The sequence below is a fragment of the Ranitomeya imitator genome, chromosome 4, assembly GCF_032444005.1.
Source record: "Ranitomeya imitator isolate aRanImi1 chromosome 4, aRanImi1.pri, whole genome shotgun sequence".
NCBI lineage: Eukaryota > Metazoa > Chordata > Amphibia > Anura > Dendrobatidae > Ranitomeya > Ranitomeya imitator.
Window position 1 is genome coordinate 504,400,888 of NC_091285.1, and position 26,668 is coordinate 504,427,555.

General features: G+C 44.4%; 1 protein-coding gene across 2 annotated transcripts in view; it reads left to right on the top strand.

Moving 5' to 3' along the window:
• SLC12A1 (solute carrier family 12 member 1) overlaps positions 1-26,668 on the top strand; it is a 186,643-nt gene that overhangs the window by 104,297 nt on the left and 55,678 nt on the right. For both annotated transcript variants that reach the window (XM_069766023.1, XM_069766024.1), the window contains exons 16-19: positions 1,347-1,446; positions 12,195-12,306; positions 14,821-14,961; positions 25,675-25,781. In XM_069766023.1, coding sequence (XP_069622124.1) covers positions 1,347-1,446; positions 12,195-12,306; positions 14,821-14,961; positions 25,675-25,781 — 460 coding nt within the window. The remainder of the gene's footprint in view (positions 1-1,346; positions 1,447-12,194; positions 12,307-14,820; positions 14,962-25,674; positions 25,782-26,668) is intronic.

Genomic DNA, 26,668 nt, shown 5'->3' on the forward strand with positions numbered 1-26,668 from the left:
TAAAATCGCCCCTTCAGGGTTTGCATGGATTTTCCAAATAAGTGCTGCACAGGAAGAAACTAAAGGACCAGCTGTATGCTGATGAAGTTCTTACCCTAATCGAAGGTCCGTGCAACTGAAGAAAATCTTGCTGAAGAATAAAGTCCAAATGTGCAATTAACGATCAATAGCTGCCTCGGCCGGTGGCAGCATATCGCTCCTAAGCCCCACATGCAGTGGCGTCCGGACAGGCAAGCGTCCAGTCTGGTGCTTATAGTGAGAACGGCGCTGAAGTAGGACCTGCGTGCCGGAGTGAGCAGCGTGACCGCACACGTGACTAGAGGCAGAGTACGGATGACGGTAGGGACCAAAACAACCGACGCGTTTCGGAGACGTCTGTCTCCTTCTTCAGGGATGGTCCCTACCCCCAAGTGGCAGTCCTTTTATCCGCCATCCGTCCAATGAATCACTGAAAGCCGAACAATTCAATCCCACTATTCAGTCCTCTAGGAATAATGGTGTCCAATATAAAAATCCATCTTGTTTCTGCTCTCGACATAGTTTTAATAAAATTTCCTTCTCTCCAGTGTGGATATATTTTCTCAATTCCTGCAATCTCCATATGTTGTGTCTTTCCATTATGATATTCAATAAAGTGCTTTGAAAGGGAGTGGCCCAAAAACTTGTTCTTAGTATTTCGAATATGTTCACTAATTCTGACTCGCAGGGGTCTTTTAGTGCGCCCAACATATACCTTTTTACATGGGCATGTTGTAGTATAAATGACCCCTGTGGTGGAGCAAGTGATAAAATCTTTGATCATAAACTCGGTGTCATCTTTAATGATCTTCATTTGTTTGCTTGTTTGGACCTGTTTACACATTATTGAATATCATAATGGAACGACACAACATATGGAGATTGCAGGCATTGAGAAAATATATCCACACTGGAGAGGAGGAATTTTTTTTCTCATTTTCCAGTATACCATATGGTAAATGGTGTAGTTCAAAAGTACAATTCGTCCCACAAAAACAAGCCCTAACACGGCCATATTGATGGAAAAGTAAAAAAGTTATGGCTCTGGGAAGAAGAGGATAAAAAAAACCTGAAAAATCCCAAGGTGGTGAAAGGGTTAAAACACCACTGTATATGGCAGCTAAAGCATTTGCTGATATCTGTTTATTAATTAATTAACTTAAAAATTAAATTTTCCATCTTTGGCTATACAAAAGTTGCACAGATTTTTTTTTTTTAAGTAATGAAGAAAATTTGGATATGTATTTGGATATGGATATGTATTTGGACATCTAAACTTGCCCACCCGATATTGTAAAATGTAATGTATATCATTGTTTTCTGGACAGATGTTAATTGGGGATCTTCAACACAAGCTCTACAATACACGAAGGCTTTAAACACTGCGTTGGACTTGAACATTATTGATGAACATGTGAAAAATTTCAGGTATTTCCTATGATGTATATGATTTTCTAAATTGTCACATGACAACATCAGCCAACAGTGAAATTTATATAGGGGACCCTCTTGATTCTCTCCTGACAGATGATGTCGGGAGAGAGAAGGATCTGGCATGTTAAATTTCAAAGCAGATCCTTTTATTGTCCCTGAACATAAGCCATTGCCAGAGAAGTCTGACAGCAGCTCTATCCTATAGAACAAAAAAATGCTCAGACCAGCTCAGCTAATTATAAGCCGACCTAGGATCCTGAGGGTAAGCAAATTTCCACAGCTCCTGTCCACAACCAGACAGCACTGATCTGGACCGTGGACTGCTCGTCTTTAGTCTCCGTAGGTGCTATAGACACAAAAATTACAAGTTTTTTTTAATCTAGGCTAAATGCAAGTTTCTTTGTTTTTAGATAAAAAATGTTTTTATTTTTTTCAAATTTCAGAAGCAAAATGGAAATACTATCTAAGGCCGGTTTCACACGTCAGTGGCTCCAGTACGTGAGGTGACAGTTTCCTCACGTACCGGAGACACTGACTCACGTAGACACATTAAAATCAATGTGTCTCTGCACATGTCAGCGTGTTTTCACGGACCGTGTATCCGTTTGGAAAACACGGAGACATGTCAGTGTTCGTGGGAGTGCACGTATTACACGGCCCCATTAAAGTCAATGGGTCCGTGTAAAACACGCACCACACACGGATGTTGTCCGTGTGCAGTCCATGTGCCGTGCAGGAGACCGCGCTACAGTAAGCGCTGTCCTCCCAGCTTGGTGCTAAAGCCTCTATTCAATTCTTCTCTCCAGCATCGTTCGCTGGAGAGAAGATATGAAAACTCTTTTTTGTGTGTGTTTAAAAAAAAGATTCTTGTCCCCAACCCCCTCCCACCCCCTGTGCGCCCCCCCCCCCCCCCCCCCCGCTGTTAATAAAATACTTACCCGGCTCCCTCTCTGGCGCTGCTTCCTGTCCTCGCCGCAGCTTCTCCTGTATGAGCGGTCACGTGGTGCTGCCCATTACAGTGATGAATATGCGGCTCCACCCCAATGGGTCCGTAAATCATTGGCCTCTCCTCCCACCAGAAGTATGAATTTAATCTGTGTTACAGTGGCATTACAGCCAAGTCTTTAATTTACATAACAATTCTGCTGAAATGTTCTCTTTAACCCATTCATGACCTTTGACATATATACGTCATGGTTGGGAAGTGGTTTCAGACTTTTCACGAACAGGTAGAACATGGTGATTGTGCTGCGCACAGGAGCTGTGCTCACGCGATCGCCAACAGGAGCTTGGCTTAAGATATATCTGAGCTCTGGCTGTCATGGCTATGAGTGGTGCCCACACTGCCCCATACCATTTAACCCCATAAATGACATGCTTGATATTGGCTGAAGCATTTAGAAGGTTGGGTGTTATGCTGTGCTATCAGGCAACACAGTGTGCAGTAATCAGCGCACATACAGTGATATGGCAATAACCCAAAAACAATAGAACAAGCTCTGAGACGTGGAATCTCTGCAGACCGCAATACCTGAACCCATCCTCACACAACCAAAAGCAGCAGTGGATTGCGCCTAACACCACCCATGCAACTCGGCACCGCCTGAGGAGCTGACTAGCCCGAAGATAGAAATACAAGCCTGACTTGCCTCAGAGAAATACCCCAAAGGAATAGGCAGCCCCCACATATAATGACTGTTAGCAAGATGAAAAGACAAAACGTAGGAATGAAATAGATTCAGCAAAGTGAGGCCCGATATTCTAGACAGAGCGAGGACAGCAAAGAGAACCATGCAGTCCACAAAAAACCCCAAAGCAGAACCACGCAAAGGGGGGCAAAAAGACCCACCGTGCCGAACTAACGGCACGGCGGTGCACCCTTTGCGTCTCAGAGCTTCCAGCAAAAGAGAATAGCACAGCTGGACAGAAAAAACGGAAACAAAAACAAAGTAACACTTATCTAGCAGAGCAGCAGGCCACAGGAAAGATGCAGTAGCTCAGATCCAACACTGGAACATTGACAAGGAGCAAGGAAGACAGACTCAGGTGGAGTTAAATAGCAAGGCAGCCAACGAGCTCACCAAAACACCTGAGGGAGGAAGCCCAGAGGCTGCAATACCACTTGTGACCACAGGAGTGAATTCAGCCACAGAATTCACAACAGTACCCCCCCCTTGAGGAGGGGTCACTGAACCCTCACCAGAACCCCCAGGCCGACCAGGATGAGCCACATGAAAGGCACGAACAAGATCTGGGGCATGGACATCAGAGGCAAAAACCCAGGAATTATCCTCCTGAGCATAACCCTTCCATTTGACCAGATACTGGAGTTTCCGTCTAGAGACACGAGAATCCAAAATTTTCTCCACAATATACTCCAATTCCCCCTCCACCAAAACAGGGGCAGGAGGCTCCACAGATGGAACCATAGGTGCCACGTATCTTCTCAACAACGACCTATGGAATACATTATGTATGGAAAAGGAGTCTGGGAGGGTCAGACGAAAAGACACCGGATTGAGAATCTCAGAAATCCTATACGGACCAATAAAACGAGGTTTAAATTTAGGAGAGGAAACCTTCATAGGAATATGACGAGAAGATAACCAAACCAGATCCCCAACACGAAGTCGGGGACCCACACGGCGTCTACGATTAGCGAAAAGCTGAGCCTTCTCCTGGGACAAGGTCAAATTGTCCACTACCTGAGTCCAGATCTGCTGCAACCTGTCCACCACAGAATCCACACCAGGACAGTCCGAAGACTCAACCTGTCCTGAAGAGAAACGAGGATGGAACCCAGAATTGCAGAAAAATGGAGAGACCAAGGTAGCCGAGCTGGCCCGATTATTAAGGGCGAACTCAGCCAACGGCAAAAATGACACCCAATCATCCTGGTCAGCAGAAACAAAACATCTCAGATATGTTTCCAAGGTCTGATTGGTTCGTTCGGTCTGGCCATTAGTCTGAGGATGGAAGGCCGAGGAAAAAGATAGGTCAATGCCCATCCTACCACAAAAGGCTCGCCAGAACCTCGAGACAAACTGGGAACCTCTGTCAGAAACAATATTCTCAGGAATGCCATGCAAACGAACCACATGCTGGAAGAACAAAGGCACCAAATCAGAGGAGGAAGGCAATTTAACCAAGGGCACCAGATGGACCATTTTAGAAAAGCGATCACAGACCACCCAAATGACCGACATCTTTTGAGAAACGGGAAGGTCAGAAATGAAATCCATCGAAATATGTGTCCAAGGCCTCTTCGGGACCGGCAAGGGCAAAAGCAACCCACTGGCACGTGAACAGCAGGGCTTAGCCCTAGCACAAATCCCACAGGACTGCACAAAAGCACGCACATCCCGTGACAGAGATGGCCACCAGAAGGATCTAGCCACTAACTCTCTGGTACCAAAGATTCCTGGATGACCAGCCAGCACCGAACAATGAAGTTCAGAGATAACTTTACTAGTCCACCTATCAGGGACGAACAGTTTCTCGGCCGGACAACGATCAGGTTTATTAGCCTGAAATTTCTGCAACACTCTCCGCAAATCAGGAGAGATGGCAGACACAATGACTCCTTCCTTGAGGATACTCGCCGGCTCAGATAACCCCGGAGAGTCGGGCACAAAACTCCTAGACAGAGCATCCGCCTTCACATTTTTAGAGCCCGGAAGGTACGAAATCACAAAATCAAAACGAGCAAAAAATAACGACCAACGGGCCTGTCTAGGATTCAAGCGCTTGGCAGACTCGAGATAAGTAAGATTCTTATGATCAGTCAATACCACCACGCGATGCTTAGCTCCCTCAAGCCAATGATGCCATTCCTCGAATGCCCACTTCATGGCCAGCAACTCTCGGTTGCCCACATCATAATTACGCTCAGCAGCAGAAAATTTCCTGGAAAAGAAAGCACATGGTTTCAACACTGAGCAACCAGAACCTCTCTGTGACAAAACCGCCCCTGCTCCAATCTCAGAAGCATCAACCTCGACCTGGAACGGAAGAGAAACATCTGGTTGACACAACACAGGGGCACAGCAAAAACGACGCTTCAACTCCTGAAAAGCTTCCACGGCAGCAGAAGACCAATTAACCAAATCAGCACCCTTCTTGGTCAAATCGGTCAATGGTCTGGCAATGCTAGAAAAATTACAGATGAAGCGACGATAAAAATTAGCAAAGCCCAGGAATTTCTGCAGACTTTTCAGAGATGTCGGCTGAGTCCAATCCTGGATGGCCTGGACCTTAACCGGATCCATCTCGATAGTAGAAGGGGAAAAGATGAACCCCAAAAATGAAACTTTCTGCACACCGAAGAGACACTTTGATCCCTTCACGAACAAGGAATTAGCACGCAGTACCTGGAAAACCATTCTGACTTGCTTCACATGAGACTCCCAATCATCAGAGAAGATCAAAATGTCATCCAAGTAAACAATCAGGAATTTATCCAGATACTCACGGAAAATGTCATGCATAAAAGACTGAAAAACAGATGGAGCATTGGCAAGTCCGAACGGCATCACCAGATACTCAAAATGACCCTCGGGCGTATTAAATGCCGTTTTCCATTCATCTCCCTGCCTGATTCTCACCAGATTATACGCACCACGAAGATCAATCTTAGTAAACCAACTAGCCCCCTTAATCCGAGCAAACAAGTCAGATATCAATGGCAAGGGATACTGAAATTTAACAGTGATCTTATTAAGAAGGCGGTAATCAATACACGGTCTTAGCGAACCATCCTTTTTGGCTACAAAAAAGAACCCTGCTCCCAATGGTGATGACGATGGGCGAATATGTCCCTTCTCCAGGGATTCTTTCACATAACTGCGCATAGCGGTGTGTTCAGGCACGGACAAATTAAATAAACGACCCTTAGGGAATTTACTACCAGGAATCAAATTGATAGCACAATCACAATTCCTATGCGGAGGTAGGGCATCAGACTTTGGCTCTTCAAATACATCCTGAAAGTCAGACAAGAACTCTGGGATGTCAGAAGGAATGGATGACGAAATAGACAAAAATGGAACATCACCATGTACTCCCTGACAACCCCAGCTGGTTACCGACATAGAGTTCCAATCTAATACTGGATTATGGGTTTGTAGCCATGGCAACCCCAACACGACCACATCATGCAGATTATGCAGTACCAGAAAGCGAATAACTTCCTGATGTGCAGGAGCCATGCACATGGTCAGCTGGGCCCAGTACTGAGGCTTATTCTTGGCCAAAGGTGTAGCATCAATTCCTCTCAACGGAATAGGACACCGCAAAGGCTCCAAGAAAAATCCACAACGTTTAGCATAATCCAAATCCATCAGATTCAGGGCAGCGCCTGAATCCACAAACGCCATGACAGAATACGATGACAAAGAGCATATCAAGGTAATGGACAGAAGGAATTTGGACTGTACAGTACCAATGACGGCAGAGCTATCGAACCGCCTAGTGCGCTTAGGACAATTAGAAATAGCATGAGTGGAATCACCACAGTAGAAACACAGCCTGTTCAGACGTCTGTGTTCTTGTCGTTCAACTTTAGTCATAGTCCTGTCGCACTGCATAGGCTCAGGTTTACTTTCAGACAATACCGCCAGATGGTGCACAGATTTACGCTCGCGCAAGCGACGACCGATCTGAATGGCCAAGGACATAGACTCATTCAAACCAGCAGGCATAGGAAATCCCACCATGACATCCTTAAGAGCTTCAGAGAGACCCTTTCTGAACCAAGCCGCCAGTGCAGATTCATTCCACAGAGTGAGTACTGACCACTTCCTAAATTTCTGACAATATACTTCTACATCATCCTGACCCTGGCATAAAGCCAGCAAATTTTTCTCAGCCTGATCCACTGAATTAGGCTCATCGTAAAGCAATCCAAGCGCCTGGAAAAACGCATCAACATTACTCAATGCAGGGTCTCCTGGCGCAAGAGAAAACGCCCAGTCCTGTGGGTCGCCGCGCAAAAAAGAAATAATAATCAAAACCTGTTGAATAGGATTACCAGAAGAATGAGGTTTCAAGGCCAGAAATAGCTTACAATTATTTTTGAAGCTCAGGAACTTAGTTCTGTCACCAAAAAACAAATCAGGAATAGGAATTCTTGGTTCTAGCATAGATTTCGGATCAATTGTATCTTGAATCTTTTGTACATTTATAACGAGATTATCCATTGAGGAGCACAGAGCCTGAATATCCATGTCCACAGCTGTGTCCTGAAGCACTCTAATGTCTAGGGGGAAAAAAAAAAAAAAAAAACTGAAGACAGAGCTGAGGAAAAAAAAATGATGTCAGGACTTCTTTTTTCCCTCTATTGAGAATCATTGGTTTGGCTCCTTGTACTGTTATGCTGTGCTATCAGGCAACACAGTGTGCAGTAATCAGCGCACATACAGTGATATGGCAATAACCCAAAAACAATAGAACAAGCTCTGAGACATGGAATCTCTGCAGACCGCAATACCTGAACCCATCCTCACACAACCAAAAGCAGCAGTGGATTGCGCCTAACACCACCCATGCAACTCGGCACCGCCTGAGGAGCTGACTAGCCCGAAGATAGAAATACAAGCCTGACTTGCCTCAGAGAAATACCCCAAAGGAATAGGCAGCCCCCACATATAATGACTGTTAGCAAGATGAAAAGACAAAACGTAGGAATGAAATAGATTCAGCAAAGTGAGGCCCGATATTCTAGACAGAGCGAGGACAGCAAAGAGAACCATGCAGTCCACAAAAAACCCCAAAGCAGAACCACGCAAAGGGGGGCAAAAAGACCCACCGTGCCGAACTAACGGCACGGCGGTGCACCCTTTGCGTCTCAGAGCTTCCAGCAAAAGAGAATAGCACAGCTGGACAGAAAAAACGGAAACAAAAACAAAGTAACACTTATCTAGCAGAGCAGCAGGCCACAGGAAAGATGCAGTAGCTCAGATCCAACACTGGAACATTGACAAGGAGCAAGGAAGACAGACTCAGGTGGAGTTAAATAGCAAGGCAGCCAACGAGCTCACCAAAACACCTGAGGGAGGAAGCTCAGAGGCTGCAATACCACTTGTGACCACAGGAGTGAATTCAGCCACAGAATTCACAACAGTTGGGAGAGGGAGGAGTAGAATTGATCATCAATGTCTGATAGGCCACGGTCCAACACTCGGCACCCCCTCAGGTCAGTTGTTATTGCTGGCGGTAGTGGTGGCCGCAAGCTGCTCCATCTTCTGATAGTGGCTGCCGCAGGATACTACACATCTGCCTTCTATTGATTTGAATAGGAAGCGGATGTGCAGTATTAAGCTTTGGCCACTGCCAGAAGATGCAATAACTCGGCAATTGAGTACTTCCAGCCGGCGGCAGCCGCCACCGATGACATCTGATTGGCGGGGATGCAGGGTGTCGAACCCCAGCCAACATCAATGTAAAAGTAGTGGACAACCTCTTTTATAGTTTATTCGATAGTAGAGACTCAACCATTCTACGTGGGTGGTTAGTTCGGAACTGAAGGAGGCTATTTTTATCAGTTGATTTAACAAACAAATATGTAGAAAGGACTTAATTCTCCTTACAAACCAAAGTGTCCAGGAATTGTAACTTTTTGATCTAAAGTAGTAAGAGTAAATTTGAAATCTGCAAAAACTTGGCTCAATTCTTCCTAGAAAGCAAAAACTTATTCCTCATCACTATCCCACAAAAAGAATGTATCATTTAAATAACGCCATCAACTCTGTACATGGTGCCATCATTGGGAAATATGCACATACCTGTCCTCGAAGACAGCATGTAGATGTTATCACAAGTTGGGGCCATGGCTGTCATCAGCAAAGAGAGAGGTGTATGGTCAAAGAGGCTTCTGCCAGTGCAGCGCTGGCAGGTATAATGCATTGTAATGCTGGTGCACAGTTTTGGGCACCTCGGAAAAGAAGGACACCGCTGAACACAGGCTAGATGGAGTCCAGAGTAATGGTACTGCCTCATTATAGTAACTAGATCCCTCGGGGGTTTCATCTGAATCACGTCACTTGGAGATTTAGATGGAAACCCCGATATAAGTGCTCAGCGTAGAGCATAGGATAAATGTGATCCAAAATGTTATGTAAAATGTTCTGAACAAAAGCTTCAACTCAATCAATAAAAAAAACAGGTCCCACTCAAGTTCGTCATTTGCTAATGGAAATATAAGAGGCTTCCACGTTCCTGTTAGCAAGGCTCTAGAAAACTGCTATGGTTTCTTGCCCAAAAGAAATGTAGCAAATTTTGTGCTCCCAAATCCTAATGCCCCCCTTTCTGTCTCACATTGTGCCTAAGGCCGGGATCACACAGGCGAGAAATACATCCGAGTCTCGCATGGTAATCCCTGGCCCTGCCGCCTGCACTCCAGAGCGGAGCGTGCGGCCGCATAGCAATACATGGAGCTGCACGCTCTGCTCCTGAGTGTCAGGTGCAGGGCCGGGGATTACCATGCGAGACTCGGATGTATTTCCCGCATGTGTGATCCCGGCCTAAGACAAATTTACCTTCTACATGTTTTGGCATTTCTGTAGCAATGAGAGCCCACCTATTTTACGGGGTCCATGTCTCCAGAAGCACGAGCAGGGCACTAGAATGTATGGGCACTACAATGTATGAGCACTACATGGGCAGATTTGCAATTTTCACTCAGCAACATCCACTACTGGTTGTTTCCGGAAAACACACATGAATTCAAAATTTTCACTACACCCGTAGATAAATACCCAGAGAGGTGTAATTTCCAAAAAGGGGTCACTTGAGGAGGGGATTCTGCTCTTCTGGCACTTAGGAGCTCTGTATGTGGAGTCCACATACTATTCTACAATAATTTATTCTCCAAGAGTCAAATAGCGTTCCTTACCTCCCAAGTCATGCCGGGTGGCTAAGGGTGCTTTCAAATTACGTTTATCTTCACATTCATGGGTCCCATCAGGGCTTGCGTCTGAACCTCGCTGCAAAACAGAATTCAGACATATGTGCTGATGGTTCCATAGATTGCAATGGAACTCGCAAAGCAAACGCACTGTCTGTCATGCATCATTTTAGAGCGTATACGTCTACTAGAGGTGGACACTCAGACATAGTAGACTGCGTAGTAGACATACATCCAAATCTCGTTTTGTGAGGATGGGGGGCCTGACGTAAACCCCAAAATGGCCCACAAACATGAAGATAAGCGCAATGTGAAAGCAACCTAAGCAGTAAGCATATGGGATATTGCCATGTTCAGCAGGAATTGTGTGACTATTTTTTTTGCCTGTTTTACCCATTTACTCCTGGAAAATGTAAAATCTGGGGCTAAAACTATTTTTTGTTGGAAAAAAAATGTCTTCACTGCCCATTGGTATAAAATTCTGTGAGACACCTTTGATGTCAATATGATCACTGCACACCTAGAAGAGAAGTGTAGTTTGTAAAATGAGGTCATTTATGAGGGTTCCAGCTGTTCTGGCACCTCAGGGGTCCTTCCAGTGGGTCATGGCACCTGCAAGCCATAACAGCATAATCTACACTACAATATAGTTTTCTTTTCCTTCCCAGCTTTCCACGGTGCCTGAAAAATAGTTCCCAATTACATGTGGGGCATTGGCACACTCAGGACGACGAGAAGATAATCCGTCCTGCAACGATCCCGTTGGTTTGGAGTGCAGTCACATTAGGCTACTTTCACACTGGCGTTTTTTTTAATACGTCACAATGCGTCGTTTAGGGGAAAAAACGCATCCTGCAAAGTTATTTGCAGGCTGCGTTTTTGCCCCATAGAGTAACATTACCGACGCATTGTGACGTATTGACACACGTCGCAACCGTCGCGCGATGGTTGCGCCGTGTAGTGGCGGACCACCGGGAGCAAAAAACGTTAAATGTAACGTTTTTTGCTGCCGACGGAACTCCGCCCCCACCTCCCCGCACCTCACAATGGAGCAGCGGATGCGCCGGAGAAATGCATCCGCTGCACCCGTTGTGCGGCGCATCAAACGCTAGCGTCGGAATCTCGGCCCGACGCAATGCGACGGGCCAAATCCGACGCTAGTGTGAAAGTAACCTAATGCGACCACTCTCTATTCCAGGCAATTTCCTGCTCCAAAAGTCAAATACGCTCCTTTTCTTCCGAGCTATGCTGTATGCCCAAACAGTAGTTTTCCACCACATAAGGGGTATCCGTGAACTTGAAATTGCACAACAAATTGTTTGGCTCCTGTTACCCTTGCGAAAATGAATAATTTGAGGTTAAAACAACATTTTTGTTGGAATAATGTGATTTTTTTTATTTTCACAGCTCAATATTATAAAACTCTGTGAAGCACCTGCAAGTTTAAGATGCTCACCACAACTCTAGATAACTTCCTTAAGGGGTGTAGTTTCCAAAATGAGGTCACTTGTGGGGAATTTCCACCGTTTAGCACATCAGGGGCTCTCCAAACACGTCATGACATCCGCTATCTGTTCCAGCCAATTTTGCGCTCCAGATATTGAAGGCTGCTCCTTCCCTTCTGAGTCCTGACATGTGCCCAAAATGTAGTTTTCCACTACATCGGTGTACTCAGGAAATGAATTTGAAAATGCTAAATTTAATTCTAAATCAATATTTTGGTGCAAAAAAGTAGCATTTTTATTTTTTCCTTTCACATTGCTTTAACTGCTGTGAAACCCCCTGTAGGGCATTTCATGCTATCATTAGAATAACCCTTTATTTTTTCTGTATTTTGCAGACCTCAGTGCTTGGTTTTAACTGGTGCACCAATGGCCAGACCGGCCCTTATGGATATCACTCACTCTTTCACCAAGAACATCGGGCTCTGCATTTGCTGTGAGCTGTTTGCTGTAAGTAGATGGGTCTAATTGTACATAAAATGGATATTTCCCAGAAATAAAATCCTAATAAGAAATGTTTCGCTGCTCAGTCTTCTTCTTTTCCAATTTTTCACTGTTCTTAGCATTCAGGCCGATTCAGGAATGGCCTAGACAGGTAAGCACCTTTGCCTGTTTTTCTGTTGTTTTTTCCCGATTCAGGAATGTGTAGTCTGTAATACAACCAAGTGATGCCTGTACAAACAAGAAATAAATTAGATTGCTTTTAGGATTTCAGCCACAGCCATTAAATCATACTAAAGCATGTGTTGATTTAACCTCCGCTGAAAACAGACTTTTTCATTTGGATAAGACCTTCAGAGTTCTTAAACTTCAATATTATTACAATGCTCCCTATTTCCAGCATCCAAAAGCTAAAAATACTGATGGCTATTAACTAGTTAAAGGATCAGTATAGCTTCCAAATTCAGCCTCTTTTTTTTAGAATTTATCTACCATTTGATAATAATATGCAATCTCATAAATCTATGATCTTAGTGTGTTCACCCACCTCAACCCCTCTGTATACTAGACCAATGCCCTTCCCCTATAACCTCGCTCTCCAACATCACTGAAGGGGAGCTTAATTGTCTCCTCTCCAAATCACACCTCACCACTTGTGCACTAGAACCCATCCCATCTTCTCCCCAACCTCACCACCACACTTATCCCATCCCTAACCCATCTCTTCAACCTATCACTAACTTCTGGCACCTTCCCTTCTGCTTTCAATCATACCACAATCACACCTATCCTTAAAAAGCCAACCCTCAACCCAACCTCTATGTCCAGCTATCGCCCAATATCGCTGCTCTCATTCGCTTCCAAACTCCTGGAGCAGCACGTCCACGCTGAGCTTTCCTCCCACCTCTCATCTAACTTGCTCTTTGACAATCTACAATCTGGTTTCCGCCCCCATCACTCAACTGAGACTGCCCTGACCAAAATCACTAATGACCTACTTACCGAAAGCTAACGGACAATACTCTGTACTCCTCATTCTAGACCTGTCCTCTGCTTTTGACACAGTTGACCACTGCCTCCTACTACAGATCCTCTCTTCCTTTGGCATCAAAGACCTTGCCCTATCCTGCATCTCCTCGTACCTTTCCAACCGCACATTCAGTGTCTCACACTCCCACCTTACCTCCTCATCCCACCCTCTCCCTGTTGGAGTCCCCCAAAGCTCTATTCTAGGACCTCTACTCTTCTCAATCTATACACTTGGCTTGGGACAACTCATAAAGTCCCTTGGATTCCAGTACCACCCCTATGCTGATGACACTCAGATCTACCTCCCTGGCACAGACGTCACCTCTCTTCTGTCCATAATCCCAGAGTGTCTATCAGCCATATCCTCCTTCTTCTCCTCTCGCTTCCTCAAACTCAATGTGGACAAATCTGAACTCATCATCTTTCCTCCTTCTCACAGATCTTCCTTACCTGATCTATCTACCACAATAAATTACATCATGCTTTCCCCTGTACCGGACATTCTCTGACTTGGAGTAACCCTTGACTCTGCCCTGTCCTTCAAACCGCACATCCAAGCTCTTTCCACCTCCTGTCACCTCCAGCTCAAAAATATTTCCAGAATTCATCCTTTCCTCAACACTCAATCTACTAAAATGCTTGTGCATGCCCTCATCATCTCCCGCCTTGACTACTGCAACATCCTTTTCTGTGGCCTCCCTGCTAACACCCTTGCACCTCTCCAGTCTATCCTTAACCCTGCTGCCCGACTAATTCATCTCTCTCCTCGCTACTCCTCCACTTCTCCCCTCTGCAAATCTCTTCACTGGCTCCCATTCCCTCAGCGTATCCAGTTAAATTATTAATACTGACCTACAAAGCCATCCATAACCTGTCTCCTCCATATATCTCTGAACTAATCTCCCGATATCTTCCCTCACATAATCTCTGGTCCTCCCAAGACCTCCTTCTCTCCTCCACACTTATCCGCTCCTCACCCAACCGCCTCCAAGGCTTCTCCAGAATATCTCCCATCCTCTGGACTGGAATTCTTTGCCCCAACACGTTTGACTATCAACCACATTCGGATCCTTCAGACGGAACCTGAAAAGCCATCTCTTCAGGAAAGCCTACAGCCTGCACTGATCCTGCTGCCTCCTCACCACTACCGAAGCTACCGCCTCACCAACACCGGAGCTACTGCAACCCCCCAACCTATTGTCTCCATCCCCACCATCCTGTAGAATGTAAGCCCGCAAGGGCAGGGTCCTCGCCCCTCTGTATCAGTCTGTCATTGTTAGTTTGTTTACTGTAAGTGATATCTGTAACTTGTATGTAACCCCTTCTCATGTACAGCACCATGGAATCAATGGTGCTATATAAATAAATAATAATAATTGAAGAAAATGTAAGCGTCTTATTTTCATGTTATAGCTGAAAAAACATTTTCCAAAGATCGGGTTCAATTTCATGTCATAATGCCTCATTCCACTGAACCGTTATCGTGTTATGCAGGGACCGCGCAAACAGGCAGTAAAGGAAATGAACAGTGGCATGATCAAAAAGCAGACGTGGCTAAATAAGAACAAGAAGAAAGCCTTCTACACTGCCGTCGCTGCCGAGAACTTCCGGGAAGGTGCAAGAACGCTCCTTCAGGTGAGACACAGAAACGGTCACCATGTTGCATCTCCAATAGTTGTATCTAAACCTTTCGTTATTTTGTTTCCATGTTCCAAACATTAACTTGCTTGTTTCCTAGATTTTGGGGGGTGACATGATTAACCTGAAGTCCAGGAGGTTTTATTGAGTGGTGGTCCAGCTTGTGGGCAATCTCTATATAACCTATGTCGGCTTTTTATATATGACATGCCAAAAAGCAGCAAAATCTGGACGGTTATATGGAGGAGTGTATTAGCATAATGATATAACAGATGCCTTGATAAAGGAGAGCTCTCAAGTTCATTTTTCAGTAAATTTTGTTTCCTATATAAAACAAAAGACATGCCGTAAATATCTGATGGGCGAGGATCCCAATATTGGGGCCAACAACAATCTGATGAGCAGGGTTCCCCCAATTTTCCATTCCAAATGATGCTGGGCGGCTGTGGCTGGAAAGGTGGTCATATTTGCACAGCTATTTCCATTTATTACTAGGGGAGTTCTGCAAACTAGTGAGTACACTTACCAAGCTGGATTACACCCTGATTTTTCCAAAAATCCTGCACTATCCTTTTTGTTGTGACCACTGTCATGTCTGGTTTTATGCCACTCGGCGGTTACATGGTTTTGATTAAAGGGAATCTATCATCAGATCTTTGTCTCCCTAATATGAGAGCAGTGTAACGTTGAAACTCCGAAACTCCAGCGATGTGTCACTTATTGGGCTGCTTGCTGTAGTTTTGATAAAATCACTGTTCTACTAGATTAGTAGTAAACATGTTGTCAACAAGTCCTCCATATGCAGTAGCTCTCTATAACCCTGCTCCACCACTGATTGGCAGCTTTCTGCCTATGCACAGTGTACATAGAAAGCTGCCAATCAATGGTGTGGGCGGGGTTATACAGAGCTCAGCACTCAGAGAACGGATAGATCTGCAGCAGATAAACTGTGATTTTATCAAAACACATTGCTGGAATCAGGGTCTCTTCCTCAAATAATGTGCTCTCAGATGGAGTAACAAGAACCTGGTAAGTATGTAGGAGAATTCCATCTGACATATTGCTCAGGTGTTTCCCTGCATTCTCCTAACTACATCCTTTTCCCAGGACCCTAAAGTCCTTTTCTGCAATAATAAGTGTAATTCCCGCTTAGAGGAGCGTAACCTCAGCAGGTAAGATGCTGCGAGTCCTGAACCTTGCATATGACATATACGCGTCACGGCGAGTGATGCTGCGAGTCCTGAACCTTGCATATGACATATACGCGTCACGGCGAGTGATGCTGCGAGTCCTGAACCTTGCATATGACATATACGCGTCACGGCGAGTGATGCTGCGAGTCCTGAACCTTGCATATGACATATACGCGTCACGGCGAGTGATGCTGCGAGTCCTGAACCTTGCATATGACATATACGCGTCACGGCGAGTGATGCTGCGAGTCCTGAACCTTGCATATGACATATACGCGTCACGGCGAGTGATGCTGCGAGTCCTGAACCTTGCATATGACATATACGCGTCACGGCGAGTGATGCTGCGAGTCCTGAACCTTGCATATGACATATACGCGTCACGGCGAGTGATGCTGCGAGTCCTGAACCTTGCATATGACATATACGCGTCACGGCGAGTGATGCTGCGAGTCCTGAACCTTGCATATGACATATACGCGTCACGGCGAGTGATGCTGCGAGTCCTGAACCTTGCATATGACATATACGCGTCACGGCGAGTGATGCTGCGAGTCCTGAACCTTGCATATGACATATACGCGTCACGGAGAGTGATGCTGCGAGTCCTGAACCTTGCATATGACATATACGCGTCACGGCGAGTGATGCTGCGAGTCCTGAACCTTGCATATGACATATACGCGTCACGGCGAGTGATGCTGCGAGTCCTGAACCTTGCATATGACATATACGCGTCACGGAGAGTGATGCTGCGAGTCCTGAACCTTGCATATGACATATACGCGTCACGGAGAGTGATGCTGCGAGTCCTGAACCTTGCACATGACATATACGCGTCACGGAGAGTGATGCTGCGAGTCCTGAACCTTGCACATGACATATACGCGTCACGGAGAGTGATGCTGCGAGTCCTGGACCTTGCATATGACATATACGCGTCACGGCGAGTGATGCTGCGAGTCCTGAACCTTGCATATGACATATACGCGTCACAGAGAGTGATGCTGCGAGTCCTGAACCTTGCATATGACATATACGCGTCACGGCGAGTGATGCTGCGAGTCCTGAACCTTGCATATGACATATACGCGTCACGGAGAGTGATGCTGCGAGTCCTGAACCTTGCATATGACATATACGCGTCACGGCGAGTGATGCTGCGAGTCCTGAACCTTGCATATGACATATACGCGTCACGGAGAGTGATGCTGCGAGTCCTGGACCTTGCATATGACATATACGCGTCACGGCGAGTGATGCTGCGAGTCCTGAACCTTGCATATGACATATACGCGTCACGGCGAGTGATGCTGCGAGTCCTGGACCTTGCATATGACATATATGCGTCACGGCGAGTGATGCTGCGAGTCCTGAACCTTGCATATGACATATACGCGTCACGGCGAGTGATGCTGCGAGTCCTGGACCTTGCATATGACATATATGCGTCACGGCGAGTGATGCTGCTAGTCCTGAACCTTGCATATGACATATACGCGTCACGGCGAGTGATGCTGCGAGTCCTGAACCTTGCATATGACATATACGCGTCACGGCGAGTGATGCTGCGAGTCCTGGACCTTGCATATGACATATACGCGTCACGGAGAGTGATGCATGGCTTCTAGTAATGAAGAAAACGTCCTTGCTACATAAAAACTTCAGAACGTTTTCTGCTATCATTAACAATCTAACAATGTGTACTAGTGCTGGCTGCTAACTGCAGACAGCTCCGGGGCGGACATATTTCCTCTCTGCTTTATTCACTATTACATTTTTAATGATGGCCAGATACACTCGGGAGGGGTTTTTATAGACAGAAACTTTGTGCTTGATTCTAAAAGTTGAGGGTCACTTTTTTAATGAATCTGACAGAAGGTGTGAAGTCTTCAACCTTTCACAAATAGAAATCATTTCCTGCATTTGGATAAAATCTGAATTTTATCTTTTTTTTATGGTTTTGGAAAAATATACTCAGATAGCTCTTACAGCTAAAATGTGGACTTCTTGACACAGTTTATTTGCATTTTTCTTAATCAACAGTCATCCTTCCTGATTGTTGTCCTGCATAATGGACATGGTGGAGCTGGGTGGGCAATAAAGTGGCTGGGCTTAGAAGGGTTAACAGTTTAGTGCTGGACAATGAGCCTTTGTTATAATGTTAATAATCTACTACCCCAAAGAAAACTGTCTTCAGTCACACTTGCAGGTGAATTTTACTGCTTTATATATCTGATGAAATGCCATAATAGAGGATATGAAGAAACATTCATGCAGAGTAATATACCGAGCCGACGCACACAGGCGAGGATGAACCCTCAGGATACGTTCCCTTTCCATGCTGAGCTCCCACAGCAGCAGCAAAGTCATCAGCTGTGAATTTAGTTGTGGATAACATCAGGCTGCACTCGTATGACATCTGAGTGCAGTCTGATTTTCGCGCACTGACAAAATGGAGAAGTGTCGTTCATCCGAGAGAATCTCTGCTGACCCTCTGATCAGAGCTTGGTCAGTGTCATTTGCATAATGATTTTTTCGGATGAGAGAATCTGCAGTCATCGGCACGAGTCCTGAAGGGTAAAATAAATATTAAAAATGTTTCCGATGGCAATCATAACGGCTGCACACCAAGCTTTGGCTCCTGATCACTTTCTGTACAGAGGTGTGGCGCTTTTCAGCGTTTGGATAGAACTCTTCTTTTTGTGACAGGTTCTCCATAAAGCGCATTCACTTTCTTTTTCCGCTTTGTACTCTGCATTCCAATGAAGGCTGATTCACCCCACAAATGGCTATTTCTTCTCTCAGGAGATGACAGGTTTGTGCTAAATGTTCTCTTTGAAACACGATCTTTTTTAGTCAAGCGTTCTAGTGGAAACTTCTGCGAGCAGATGAATCTTTCATCTAAAAAGCGGAATGTAAAATAAGCAGATTGCACTTGTTCCTGAAAACTCCCACAAAATCATTACGGCTTTTTACATCTTTGAATGAAAAAAAAGTCAATAAAGCTAAAACCGTGATTGTGGTGAACATCACAGCTGCACTCTCGTAACGTCGCCCAGGAACAAACTTGTCATTTCAGGGACAATAAAACCCCTGGAAAACAACATGTGCTCTGGAGATAGTAACTCACAGATCCATTGAAATGACAGCTTGACTGCTGAAATCCAAATACTTTTAATTGCAAGGAAATCATTTCCGTTCATCTCAAGTCATTTATGAATGTAAGAAAAACTTCCTCTTCCACAGTCAAACAAAAAGTCACTGGTGGCCGTGTAATAAAGCCGCCTGTCACTCCTGCACAGCAGGCAATGTCATCAGCAACTCAGCTACATCTGTAGGAATCATTACTGGACCACAGGATTTGACTTTCTCTTATATTGCTGATATAGCGCCAATATATTCTGCAGCACAGAACAAGGATTGTCATTATACATCATGCAATCAGTGCCTGTTCCCCAATCTAAGGCCGGTTTCACACGTTCTGAGATTTCGGGTACCGGTAAAAAACGGTACCGGAGATGTCAGTGTCTGTGTGTCCATGTGTGTAATACTTGAGGCACACGTGTGGCATTCATGTGACACATCAGTAGTACCGCATGTACCAACGCCAGGGAAGCAGCGGTACAGTAAGCACTGTTCCCCAGCGCCGGGTGCTGAAGACAGCTTGCATCATTCTCCCCTGCTCTGCCGGCGATCAGCACAAGTTGTATTCAAGTGATAACAATGACAGTAGGCGGCGGCTGCTGGGACTATTACTCCCATCAGCTTACACCTGCTGCCGCTATTATCAGTAACAGCAGGTGGCGGCTGATGGGAGTATTCCTCACCCTGCTCTATAAATAAATAAATAAATGAAAATAATGGCGTGGGTTCCCCTGTAATTTTCTATAACCAGCCAGGCAAAACTGACAGCTGGGGACTGCAACCCTTAGCTGTCAGCGTTAGCAAGGCTGGTTGTCAAAAATGGGGAGGACTCCATGCTGCTTTTTTAAATTATTTATTTAAATAATAAAAAAAAAACAGCATGGGGACCCCTCTATTCTTGATAACCAACCTTGCTGAAGCTGACAGCTGAGGGTGGCATCCCTCAGCTGTTAGTTTTGCCTGGCTGGTTATAGAAAATACAGGGGAACACACTCCGTTTTTTCATTGATTTATAGTGCATGCGGTGGGTGAGGAATACTCCCATCAGCCGCCTCCTGCTGTCATTGTTATCACTTGAATACAACTCTCATCATTCTCCTCTGCTCACGCTGATTGCCAGCAGAGCAGGGGAGAATGATGAGAACGGTCTTCAGCACCCGGCGCCGGGGAAAAGAGTTTACTGTACTGCTGCTTCTCAGGCGTCGGTACGTGTGACACAGAGATGACATCCCTGTGTGTCAATCGTGTGCACGTGTGCACGTGTGCGGGACGTTTTGCGGCCCGTGCTGCTGGTAAAAAAAATGACGTGTCAGCAGGTTTTGCCCACGGATACACGGTCCGTGGAAACACACTGATGTGTGCACATCTACATCTGTAAGTGTCTCCGGTACATATGAAAACTATCATCACATGTTCCAGAGACACGGACGTGTGAAAGACCCCTAATGTCTAGGTAGCTAAATACCCAACCAGTACATAAAGTGCTGGATGAAACCCATGCAACACTGGATGAACATACAATCTCCATGTTGTTTGTGGTTGTATTTACACCCAGGACTGCAGTACTGCACGGCGTCAGCGCTAGCCACAAAGCCACTCTCCTGTCATGGATTTGTTTTTTGCAATATTATCTGAAAATCCATGACTGACTTGGAGTACACACCGCAACCCCACTTAAGTAAAAAAAAGTCAAAGTTACACATATATTACATAAATGAATTCCCAAATTACCCAGATGGGACAAACGACTCCAAGAATGAAACTGTATTACATGGTTTACATGGCTTTACTGGTTAATAAAGGGGATCCCAAGCATGTGTCCTTCCTCCATGACAGCCATAACCCTAGTGGACATATGGGTTTTTCAGGTAGGACAATCTCTTTGGAACAATTATTTCATGACCAAAAGAACACATATTTAATAGGGACTGTTATGCCTAGATAAACCCAATTTTGACAATATATAATTTAGAATTTGTGGTTTACAATTAGTCATATTCTGTACCATCTTTTATTAAAGGCAATCTGTAACCAGATTTTTGTCCCCCTAATGTGAATGTAGTATATTGTAGAGACAGGTTCCAGTGATGTGTCACTTACTGGGCTGCTTACTGTACTTTGATAAGATCACAGTTTTATCAGCAGGATATTATTACTAGATGACTAGTAAATCTGCTTCCATGTTGTCTTCCATGTTCATAAGCTCTATATAGCCAGGCCCCCCCAGTGATTGGCAGCTTTCTGCCTATGTACAATGTACACAGAAAGCTGCCAATCAGTGGTGTGGGCGGGGTTATACAGAGCTCAGCATTCAGAGAAGTGCTAGATCTGCAGCAGATAAGGCTACTTTCACACTAGCGTCGGACTTGGCCCTTCACAGTGCGTCGGGCCGAGGTTCCGACGCTAGCAGTGAATGCGCCGCACAACGGAGGCAGCGGATGCATTTTTCCTGCGCATCCGCTGCCCCATTGTAAGGTGCGGGGAGGTGGGGGCGGAGTTCCGGCTGCGCATGCGCGGTCGGAAAAAGCGGTCCGTCGGCAGCAAAAAACGTTACATGTAACGTTTTTTTCTCCCGGCGGTCCGCCACAACACGGCGCAACCGTCGCACGATGGTTGCGACGTGTGGCAATGCGTCGCAATGCGTTGCTAATGCTAATCTATGGGGCAAAAATGCATCCTGCAAACAACTTTGCAGGATGCGTTTTTCCCATAAACGACGCATTGCGATGTATTGCAAAAAACGCTAGTGTGAAAGTAGCCTAAAACAGGGATTTTTCCCAACAGTATGACAAGCAGCCAAGTAAGTGATACATCACTGGAATCAGGGTCTCTGCTTTTTCATCATACTGCTCTCAGATAAGGTAGCAAAAATCTAGTGAAAGATTCCCTTTGAATGAAACTATTGGTGTTCTTCATGTATCCTTGCATTCTTTTCCTGGTGTATCCTATCACAGCCAATGACCAATATATGGAAGCAGAACTTTGTACAAAGAACCTATACTTTTGATACTTTTGCACATGGAGTCCCTGTCACTCTGTTGAAATTGTAGACAGTCCATGTATCGCACATATGTAGCATTGTATTACTGATCCAATATAAACATCCAATGTAAAATGAAACAATTCGTTATGAATCCCTCAAAAATAAAACCTGTGTATGTCTGTGCTACTCCATTGCAAAGAGGGTGAATGTAGTTAAGATCCAGCACAAGTAGCATAGAAATCCTATTCACTATTGGATCAACATTAAAATCCCAAAGCACAAGACATAGAGGGGCACGAAAAACGCGACGCATTTCGGACAGTGATGTCCTTACCCATAGGTACAGGTCCTTCTCAAAAAATTAGCATATAGTGTTAAATTTCATTATTTACCATAATGTAATGATTACAATTAAACTATCATATATTATAGATTCATTATCCACCAACTGAAATTTGTCAGGTCTTTTATTGTTTTAATACTGATGATTTTGGCATACAACTCCTGATAACCCAAAAAACCTGTCTCAATAAATTAGCATATCAAGAAAAGGTTCTCTAAACGACCTATTACCCTAATCTTCTGAATCAACTAATTAACTCTAAACACATGCAAAAGATACCTGAGGCTTATATAAACTCCCTGCCTGGTTCATTACTCAAAACCCCCATCATGGGTAAGACTAGCGACCTGACAGATGTCAAGAAGGCCATCATTGACACCCTCAAGCAAGAGGGTAAGACCCAGAAAGAAATTTCTCAACAAATAGGCTGTTCCCAGAGTGCTGTATCAAGGCACCTCAATGGTAAGTCTGTTGGAAGGAAACAATGTGGCAGAAAACGCTGTACAACGAGAAGAGGAGACCGGACCCTGAGGAAGATTGTGGAGAAGGACCGATTCCAGACCTTGGGGAACCTGAGGAAGCAGTGGACTGAGTCTGGTGTGGAAACATCCAGAGCCACCGTGCACAGGCGTGTGCAGGAAATGGGCTACAGGTGCCGCATTCCCCAGGTAAAGCCACTTTTGAGCTACAGAGAAGCAGCACTGGACTGTTGCTAAGTGGTCCCAAGTACTTTTTTCTGATGAAAGCAAATTTTGCATGTCATTCGGAAATCAAGGTGCCAGAGTCTGGAGGAAGACTGGGGAGAAGGAAATGCCAAAATGCCTGAAGTCCAGTGTCAAGTACCCACAGTCAGTGATGGTGTGGGGTGCCATGTCAGCTGCTGGTGTTGGTCCACTGTGTTTCATCAAGGGCAGGGTCAATGCAGCTAGCTATCAGGAGATTTTGGAGCACTTCATGCTTCCATCGGCTGAAATGCTTTATGGAGATGAAGATTTCATTTTTCAGCACGACCTGGCACCTGCTCACAGTGCCAAAACCACTGGTAAATGGTTTACTGACCATGGTATTACTGTGCTCAATTGGCCTGCCAACTCTCCTGACCTGAACCCCATAGAGAATCTGTGGGATATTGTGAAGAGAAAGTTGAGAGACGCAAGACCCAACACTCTGGATGAGCTTAAGGCCGCTATTGAAGCATCCTGGGCCTCCATAACATCTCAGCAGTGTCACAGGCTGATTGCCTCCATGCCACGCCGCATTGAAGCAGTCATTTCTGCCAAAGGATTCCCGACCAAGTATTGAGTGCATAACTGAACATTATTATTTGTTGGTTTTTTTGTTTGTTATTAAAAAACACTTTTATTTGATTGGATGGGTGAAATATGCTAATTTATTGAGACAGGTTTTTTGGGTTATCAGGAGTTGTATGCCAAAATCATCAGTATTAAAACAATAAAAGACCTGACAAATTTCAGTTGGTGGATAATGAATCTATAATATATGAAAGTTTAATTGTAATCATTACATTATGGTAAATAATGAAATTTAACACTATATGCTAATTTTTTGAGAAGGACCTGTATACTATATGAGAACGTTCTTAGTGAATATATACCCTTAAAAAGGAATAGGAACTGACAATTATATATCATCTAGTCTTTCTATGTATCAGCATCACCATTCTTTTTTGGCTGAGGTTTAAAGGCTCATATAAGTGTGGCGGTAATAAAGATGGTTTGTGTAAATATATCTATCTATATATATATATATATATATATAAAACAGAAAATAATACAGGTAAAAAATACAATATCAAATATTAATTGGAACACTATGTGGCTTATATGGCCACTTGCACACTTTGCAATAAATACGATATTGGTTGCACCACTCGCACTTTAGAAAAGAGAATGGCTGAAAATACATGAGCCGCGTCACCGAACTCCACACGGGTAAATAGAGGCATTTAACGGGTTAACAAACCGATGAGAAGAGGAAATTGGCTGAAAGCGTTAATTACAAGGGAGGCCGTTAAATAAATGCTTTCCTATGGGTCTGCACTATTGTAGCGATCTGATGTATTTCTTTTAATTTTTCGTTCTTATGATTTACTCACTGTTATATGTACTCACATATATTTATTCGGATTAAATTTTTTGTTCTTTGTTGCTTTATGTTTGTTAATATGTTTATGATCGATCCGGTGTGTGGGGTGGAGTTACTTAGTCTATGCTGTGTCAGCTTTTAAGGGTATATATTCACATGAAGTATGCCCTGTCTGAAATGCGTCAGGTGGTTCGTGTTCCTCTATGACTTGTTTCATTTGGCTCTTAATGTTGACCCCATAAATTACTGAATCTTTATGGTACCGATGCTGGATCTCAACTACCTTCACCCTCTTTGCCTGCTCGGGAATGCCGACCCGGTGGACCCACGTATCGGACAATTCAGGAATCCATAGACATTTTGTTATAGTCGGTGAACTAATAACGTTTTCCCTTTTTTGTTTCCTCCATTGCAAGTCAGTGGGACTCATGAGATGAGCACTGCACTCGGCTATCTCGATAAGGTTGCCGTCACACTGACTAGTATTTGGTCAGTATTTTACCTCAGTATCTGTAAGCCAAAACCAGGAGTGGAACAAATAGAGGTAAAGTATAATAGAAACCTGTCACCACTTCTGCATTTATCACCCACTCCTGGTTTTGGCTTACACATACTGAGGTAAAATACTGACCAAATACTTCTAGTGTGACGGCAGCCTAATGCAGCACAATAAGTAGCACTGTTCACCGGCACGACTGCCTGTAGATCAGCACTAAACAGTAAGGACTTTGTGTCTCTGTAGAGACTGCAGGTATGACCAGGAGCTGATTTATTTTACTGAGGTAAAATTCTGACCAAATACTGCTAGTGTGACGGCAGCCTAAGTCCAATAGACTTCCGCATTTGTGTAGGTAATAATTCGGAATAACTCTTTACTTACTTATTTAAAATAATAATGATATAAGAGTATTATTCAGTAATAGCTCATTATTCTGCAGGCTGCCGGTTTGGGAAGACTGAAGCCTAATACCCTGGTGATGGGCTTCAAGAAGGAATGGAGACAGGCCAGCACAGTGGACTTGGCAAACTACGTGGGCATATTGCAGTGAGTGTTCTTGTCTTGGCTTAACTAATATTGTTTGTTTCCATTTGTAAAACATGTGCTACATTGATATATTTCAGATTCAATACAGATTACTTGCTGGTCTACATTAACTATATCTGATATAGCGAGACCCGTATGTAAAAGAAATCAATATTTACAATGAGGATGCATCTGGCCGCCAACTGTTCCACTTGCTCACTGAGCCGAGGTGATGCCAACACCTGCTCTCAAAGGAATAAAGTCTTGTTGCCAAAAATACAAACGCGCCAACGTAAAATGACAGACCAAACAGTCACACCATAATTATATTTCCAATGCATAATGCATTTCCTTTGGTCTGGGCTCTCAATCATCACTAGATTGGACCAGCTTCATTCTCAGAATCTCTGATAAAAGAGCGTCCCAACTGTTACTGGGATAATAACAAGTATAGTCCGGAAAAGCCGCACGCTGCGTAACTGTGGCTCGGATCACAAAAGTGTCCATTTTCTATTGCAGCTCAGATAGGGGCTATGTTATTGAAGGTGGTAATTAGTGACTCCGAAGGGTAGAGTTGTTAGATTTTACTACAAACTACACAGGGAAAAAAATCTCACTGACTTAAGAGGATAAATGGATCTTGACAGTGGAGGAAATGGAAAAAAAAAATAACAAATTATTCGGAATAAAAAATATATCTATAAAAACAGTATTCTTCACAATGTAGGAAGTCATTACATAGTCTTATTTACTTAATAGTTTAGTTATAGTTTTTCAAGGCGATAACCATATGGACACGATTGGACAAGATGGTTCCATACGATGGACCTTTACAAGTGGAAGTTGTTTGAGGGTCATCCAAGGATTATCTTAAGGTTTCAGCGTACCTGACTTGCCGTATTGTTATT